Source organism: Poromitra crassiceps (genome assembly GCF_964638095.1).
Source record: "Poromitra crassiceps genome assembly, contig: HAP1_SCAFFOLD_1309, whole genome shotgun sequence".
Taxonomy (NCBI): Eukaryota; Metazoa; Chordata; class Actinopteri; order Beryciformes; family Melamphaidae; genus Poromitra; species Poromitra crassiceps.
In genome coordinates, this window is record NW_028151101.1 from 1 (window position 1) to 7,202 (window position 7,202).

The 7,202-nt window shown below is 47.9% G+C and overlaps 1 protein-coding gene across 1 annotated transcript; it reads left to right on the plus strand.

Moving 5' to 3' along the window:
- The first annotated feature begins 89 nt into the window (after positions 1-89).
- LOC310771813 (uncharacterized protein) lies at positions 90-6,816 on the plus strand. Its single transcript, XM_083664328.1, has 4 exons — positions 90-206; positions 427-537; positions 739-5,517; positions 5,836-6,816. The coding sequence occupies exons 1-4, from the start codon at positions 119-121 to the stop codon at positions 5,892-5,894; spliced, it is 5,037 nt and encodes a 1,678-aa protein (XP_083520454.1). The 5' UTR covers positions 90-118; the 3' UTR covers positions 5,895-6,816.
- The last annotated feature ends 386 nt before the right edge of the window (positions 6,817-7,202 follow it).

The following is a 7,202-nucleotide window of genomic DNA, read 5'->3' on the forward strand; positions in this document are numbered from 1 at the left end:
AAATACAGTATACAGTTCTTGTTATAAACTATTATCCCCTAAAAGATTAATAGATATTTTTTTCTGGTTCTGCCAGTCGACGATGACGGTCCAACCAGAGGAGGATGTGGGAGGGTTTATGTCAGACAGCACCATCGCTTCCTCTACTGTCTCTACACAATCAACCATCTCCGCAAGGTCATCCCGCTCTGGACTCACCAGACAAGGTCACTTGATTTAACCACAATGTGATGCTTCATTTGTATCCACTATTGTTGACTTCCTCATACAATGTAGGGTGACGTAAATTATATAAAATGGCAGATGTAACATTTGATGGGTGTGGATTGGAATTCAGCTTAATTTCAATGTTTTATGAATGTATGTATTACCAAAGTACTGTGCTTAGCTAATATCCTCATTTTCCCCATGTGTTTATCTACCCAGGATCAACATTTAGACCCTTGAACTCTGGGAGGAAGCCAGAGAAGGCCAAGACCAGGCGGAGACACAGGAAGACTGTTACAGGGATCCCACATCATGTCCAGAGAGAACTTGGTATCAAGCTATTTCACATGCATTACTTATCAAATACCTCTATCTTTGAATTACTCTTTCAATTACATAAACCACATAATGGAAATAACTTGGTATTGAAGAAGTTTAATTTTAGCATTTTCAATGTCATATCATTTGATTATTTTCTTGTCTAGTCCTTAATATAGATATGTCCTAATGAGTCCTCCTGCCTTCCATTAGGGCTGGACAGAATAGGCTGGACAATGAATGCGATGGTAGATGAGGAACAGCTCCATAATGGTGAGACCCTCGACATCCCCACCATTGTCGGGCCCCAAGAGGGAGCCAGAATCAGCCCTCGGCACATGGGGGTCCGTCAGCCCCTCAGTGAAGGCCACAAGGATGACCTGGCCCTGCTGCAGCGCTTGGGCCCTGACCTATCAGCCCCGCAGAGGCCCCGGTCCTTGGCTGTTCCCTGGATGACCACTGCCAACAGCCTCGAGCAGCACCCGCCCAGCCCTGTCATGTCCATGTCACCCCAGGCCACCTACCTGTCAAAAATCATTCCCAATGCCGTGATGCCACCCTCCATTGAGGTGGTGGAAATCAGCCGTGGACGGAGCCGCAACAGCCTCCGCACTGTCAGCAAGAGCAGCCTGATGGTGGCCAGCCCAGCCTCGTCTCGTGCTTCCTCTCGAGCCTCCACGCTCTCCTCTGCCTCCCGCCACAGACCCCCACATTTGTCCGACAGCTCTTGTTGGAGCCACTCTGACTCTTCAGAGACCCTGGTGTCTGACTCCTCCACCATCTCCAGCAGCAGCACCACCAGACGGGAAAGGTCACAGGATGGAGATGTGGAAGGTTCTGCTAAGGAGGACAAAATCAGTGTGTACTGCTCCGTCAGCAAGGTCTCCAAGTCGACGTCCAATGGTAAGCCCAGGACCAAAGGAGATGAGGTCAATAAAGAGGCGGCCTTTGTACGCAGCCTCTCTGTCATGAAGTCCAAGAGAGCTCCTCCTCCCCCAAGCCGGTCCTATTCCCTCCACAATAAGATGAAAAGGCGGTCACGTGACTTGGCAGAGGCCAGGGTGAATCCAGGGAAATCTTCTCCCCAGAGCGTGTCAGCCTCAGGTGAGGAAAGTGATGGAATGGAAAACAAACCTGGACAGATTAAGGAGGCGAGATCCTCTCCTATGCCATCCAGGAACATAGACAGCCCTGGCTACACTGCAGACACCAGCTCTCTGGATGACTCTACAGGTTCTGTGTCAGTCAGCCCAATCAAATCCCATCTGCAGACACCAGAGAAAGAGGACTCTGTAAAGGTAGAGGAGCCAGTTGCCAAAGACATTTCACCTGAGAAGCAGCAACCACCTCAGGAGAAGGAGCTAAAGAAAATAGTCTCCCCTTCCAGTGGCTACTCCAGCCAAGATGGGACACCAACTCAGCCCGCTAAACAACCCCATAGCTCCTCCCCGAGGCACAAGAGAGGCATCCTAGCCAAGCTTCAGAGCTTATTTCCTGGGTCTAGTTCTGCTCCTACAGTTTTAGCTCCATCCCCTCTCACACAGCCAGAGACCCCTGAGAACACAAAGTCCACTGAGCCTGCCCAGCCTCAGCCTAACCCTCCAGTCAACGCGGTCATTGCCAGCCCCTCAGTCAGGGCCCTGAGAGAGCTCTTCAACATCCCAGCACCACCTAAGATCCATGCTCCTCCACCCCCTCCCCCAGAGGTATGGGCCCACAACAAACGCACCTTTGAGTTGCTGCTGGGACCCCCAGCTCCCAATGACACATATGCTGTTGTGAGGAAGAATCCAAAAGATAGGAGACAGCAGAGGCAATCTCCATCCATATCTAGAGAGGGCTCAGTGAATAACTTGTCAGGAGAAAGAAAACAGAAGAATCAGACTTTCCCAGTGGAGTCGACTAATGGATCCGTCCATGTTGTGGCGACAAAGAAGGTTGAAGAAAGTGAGTGTTTGAATCCAGAGTTTCAGAAAGAGAACAATGAAAGACTGTCTCATGTGGAGCAGCATGTGGATGTGAAAGGAAATGGCAACGTGACAGAAAAAGATGAGAAAATCAGAGTAAGTGAGTTATTAAATGGGATATTTGTGAAAGCCGTAGAGAAACGTGGAGAGAGGCTAGCAGCAATGCAACAAGAACAGGCCAAGACAGCAACACACGCTCACACTTCAGTTACAGAGGTAAAGACTGAAATGGATACATTAACTGCATTAATACGTGTCTCCCCGGCTCCCTCTCCTCCCCCGACACACCATCCACCCCAACCCCCCACAAAAAAGCCCACACGTTATGCTGCTTCTACTGCAGGACCACAAACTTCTCTATCCCCCACAAGTGAGTCATCCTGGCCCCCACCGCCTCCGCCAATCGAACAAGTCTCTGGGACTCTCAACAGGTCTGATGAAATGGATTTTCCCCTTCCACCACCCCCAGTATTAAATGAGGAAGGGTTAGTTATACTGGTTGAGGTGCCACCAAAGCAGTCCATTCCTAGTACAACTAAGTCAAACAGTGAGCAGCTTGACTCTGATCGTACAACTACGTCTGTTACATCAGAGGTGAATACACAATGTTTTAGGGTGGCTACAGAGGCTGTGGCACTGAAGCCCAGTGAGGAGAAACCTAGTACCTGTTTTGCATCAGTGGAGGTAGTCGGTGCTCCACAAAAAACACCACCTGCACCCAAATTGGTTGCATCTGTATCCCAAGGAATTCCGCCTCCACCACCCTATGCCGCTCCTCCTGCACCGGTTAAAGTTGTTTCCCCTCTGCCAGTTAAAGTCTTCCCTCCGCCCCCCAAAGAGATTTCCCCTCCACTGGTGAAAGAGGTCTCTCCTGCACCGGTTAAAGAGGTCTCTCCTGCACCAGTTAAAGAGGTCTCTCCTGCACCGGTTAAAGAGGTTTCCCCTGCACCGGTTAAAGTGGTCTCTCCTGCACCAGTTAAAGAGGTCTCTCCTGCACCGGTTAAAGAGGCCCCCCCTGCACCGGTTAAAGTGGTCTCTCCTGCACCGGTTAAAGAGGTCTCTCCTGCACCAGTTAAAGAGGTCTCTCCTGCACCGGTTAAAGAGGTCTCTCCTGCACCGGTTAAAGAGGTCTCCCCTGCACCAGTTAAAGAGGTCTCTCCTGCACCGGTTAAAGAGGTCTCCCCTGCACCGGTTAAAGATGTCTCTCCTGCACCGGTTAAAGAGGTCTCCCCTGCACCGGTTAAAGATGTCTCTCCTGCACCGGTTAAAGAGGTCTCCCCTGCACCGGTTAAAGAGGTCTCTCCTGCACCGGTTAAAGATGTCTCTCCTGCACCGGTTAAAGATGTCTCTCCTGCACCGGTTAAAGATGTCTCTCCTGCACCGGTTAAAGATGTCTCTCCTGCACCGGTTAAAGTGGTCTCTCCTGCACCGGTTAAAGTGGTCTCTCCTGCACCGGTTAAAGAGGTCTCCCCTGCACCGGTTAAAGAGGTCTCTCCTGCACCGGTTAAAGAGGTCTCCCCTGCACCGGTTAAAGAGGTCTCTCCTGCACCGGTTAAAGAGGTCTCCCCTGCACCGGTTAAAGAGGTCTCTCCTGCACCGGTTAAAGATGTCTCTCCTGCACCGGTTAAAGAGGTCTCCCCTGCACCGGTTAAAGAGGTCTCTCCTGCACCGGTTAAAGAGGTCTCTCCTGCACCGGTTAAAGAGGTCTCCCCTGCACCAGTCAAAGAGGTCTCCCCTCCACCACTCAAAGAGGTCTCTCCTGCACTGCTTAAAGGCGTCTCTCAACTATCTGCTAAAGATGTTGCTCCTCCACCTTCTCAAGAGGCTACTACTTCACCACTTAGCATCCTCTCTCCACCCCGAGAACCTACCCCTCCACCACCACAACAGTCAGAATCCCTTCCATCCGTCCAGGAAGTTAATCCGCCACCTAAGAGCATTCCACTTCCACCTGAAACTACCCCTACTTCACTTAAGAGTACTCTATCTCCACCAGAGAGTATTCCACCACCTCCTCCCTCAGAGCTTCTCCCTCCACAAGTTGTACTTGCAGACACTGATGCTCAGGAGCTCCCTCCACCACCCTCTGAAATCTCCATTCCACCACCTCTTGAAACCTCACCTGTGGCTCAAGAACATGCTCCTCTTCCACCTGTAAATATTCCTTTACCTCCACCGCTACCTGTCCAGGCTTCTGATAACATTAAGCGGCAACCTAGTCCAGTGAGCACAGAGACCAAAAGCCAAGTACAGACCTCTTCCCCTGCCTTACAAGAGGAACCCAGTCTGGTGGCCACCCCCTCCCTTCTGCAGATGGTCCAACTGAGGTCAGTCAATAGCAGTCCTGAACCTACCAAACCTCAGGACCAAACCCAGCCTGAGGTCACTATGAGGACTCAGCAGCCCAGTAATCTGGTTACAAGTCCATCTACCAGTGGCGAGGCTCCTCAGAAGCCCATCAGAAGGTCTCTGATCATGACCTCTGCCACATCCACATCTCCACCTACCATAGTCACTTCACAACCAGCTGTTCCTAAGTCCCAGGCCACTATGGTTCTACCCGCCTCTTCATCCACAGTCTCCCCTACAAAGAAGTCTCCTCCTGCCACACTCACTTCTCCCTCCATGAAACTACAGGAGGCCATCCGCCTGAGGACAGCAGCTAGAACGAAAGATACCCCTCCCTCTCGTCTCAGCCAGCACTCCCCATCATCACCACTAGGTGGAGACCTACATAAGTCTCCCTCCAGCACTGCCAGCTTTATCTTTTCTAAGAGCACCAAGAAGGTGGTGATTGAGACGACGTCCTTGCCAGACGGCAAGGCAGACATCCAGAAGAACGTGGTAGCAGAGCTTTCTTCTGTAACAAAGTCAGTAAATGAAGCAGAGTTACTGAAGAAGGGAGTCAAGGTGCCACCACCTGTAGCAAAGAAACCCAAAGCGAAGGCCAAAGAGATGGAGAGCAGTGGAGAGACAGAGCAAATGCAGACTGCGGGACAGGAAGCACAGCCAGAGAGCAGCAAGGGTAAGAGGCCATCCGCTGTAGATAATACACATCACATGTATGTTAGGCCGGGGTCAGGTGCATTCATTCGCAGACACATGACGGCTGTAAAAGGCTTGCAGGCAAGAATCATCCATGGCCAGTCCACGTTTACTCTTGCCTGCAAGCGTCATGTGTCTGCGAATGAATCCACCTGACCCCGGCCTAACAATGTAGACATATAACTCACATTTCTGTTTACCCTGGGGAAATAGAAGCATGGAAATCCATTCAGTTCTTATTTTAATATATTGCCCTTCACCTCTCCCACCTTTTTTTACCCCCCTTCCCTAACCCCAGGTACTACCGAAAAAACAAATGGGACTGCAGGTAGTGCTGAAGGACAGACATCGGCTTGATTGGAGACTGAAGAAGACCTGGGAATAATTGCCCTAGGAAGGACTAAATCATAAGACTGAATTGCGAGTTTGGGTTTTAAAGAAAGATCCTTTGAACTTGATATTAATGGTGTGGGTCTTAAATATTGTATTATATTAAGAGTAACTATATTTCCTTTGCCAGAGGGTCTAATGAGCTTTACCTTCATAGTGTTTGCTGGTTCATGGAGGTCCACTGTAAGAGATGGGGATATACCGCCCTCTAGTGTCATAATGATTGTACCACTATTTTCCTGCTGAAGAGAGGAGTCTGGCTGAATGCTTCTAGTTAGTAGGCTACTTCTGACGAATGGAGTCTTGGGCACTCATCTGTAAATATAATGTTCTATATTTAATATATCCAATCATTATGGATGTGTGCTATGGAATTCTGTTCTGTTTTTCCAAAAGTTGGTACTACACCCATTTATAGCATGTTAAAAAAAGAGAGAGAAGATGATCTACCATAAGTTATTTTTTCCTTTCATCTTCATTTCCATTCTGAGAGAATTTGTTCCATTCTGATAAGTGTCTCTTTACAAAGATGTGTAAAACCCTCATTTCATCCAAACTTTATTTTCTTAAAAATCCCACACCTGTGTCATGTCAAAATCTTTCTGGAAAGTTAGAAACACATACAGGTTCATATTTATGTTTATGATTAAAAGCCATTGATGTGTTTGGTACTTAATTTAAATCAATATCACAAACTCTGAGGAGACATCTAGTTTAATGTTAAGCATCATGATTTTGGAGCACATTTTCAATTGCTTTTAGTTACTTATAACCGAGAGCTGTTTTACATCACAATTAAGATTGGAAGTTTCTTCTGTTTTGAAACTATAAAATATTTCAAACTGGTTTGTTATTGTAATCTTATAAATGATTATGTATACTGATCAGAATAAACATTTATGAACAGATAAAATTGTCACAATTACTGTTGAGCGGAGTATTGAGATGACCTCTTTTTCCTCAAGATGATTGTCCAACTCAGCCTTGTGGAACTTGTTAGTCATAAAACAAATCCAATGTTGCCTCTATTTCTTTCCTGACATTTGCATACATTTCCATACTGAAGCCTTCTCCCCTGAGCCTTATTTACATTTTATATCATTCTTGTACTATGAGTCTTTGCAGAACAGTCAACAGAACCTTCATATTTCCATGAAACAAAACCTTGGAGAGTTCCAACATGAATTTGATATCTTCCAGGTTTTCAACACTTAGGGAATTACACCAGTCGGTAAAAGAATTGAAAGTACTGTTCAGTCCTGATACCCACATTTG

Coding starts and splice junctions, on each gene's coding strand:
- LOC310771813 (XM_083664328.1), top strand. CDS start 119: ATGTCAGACAGCACCATCGCTTCCTCTACTGTCTCTACACAATCAACC. Junction 538..738: donor TCATGTCCAGAGAGAACTTG/GTATCAAGCTAT, acceptor GCCTTCCATTAG/GGCTGGACAGAATAGGCTGG. Junction 5,518..5,835: donor ACAGCCAGAGAGCAGCAAGG/GTAAGAGGCCAT, acceptor CCCTAACCCCAG/GTACTACCGAAAAAACAAAT.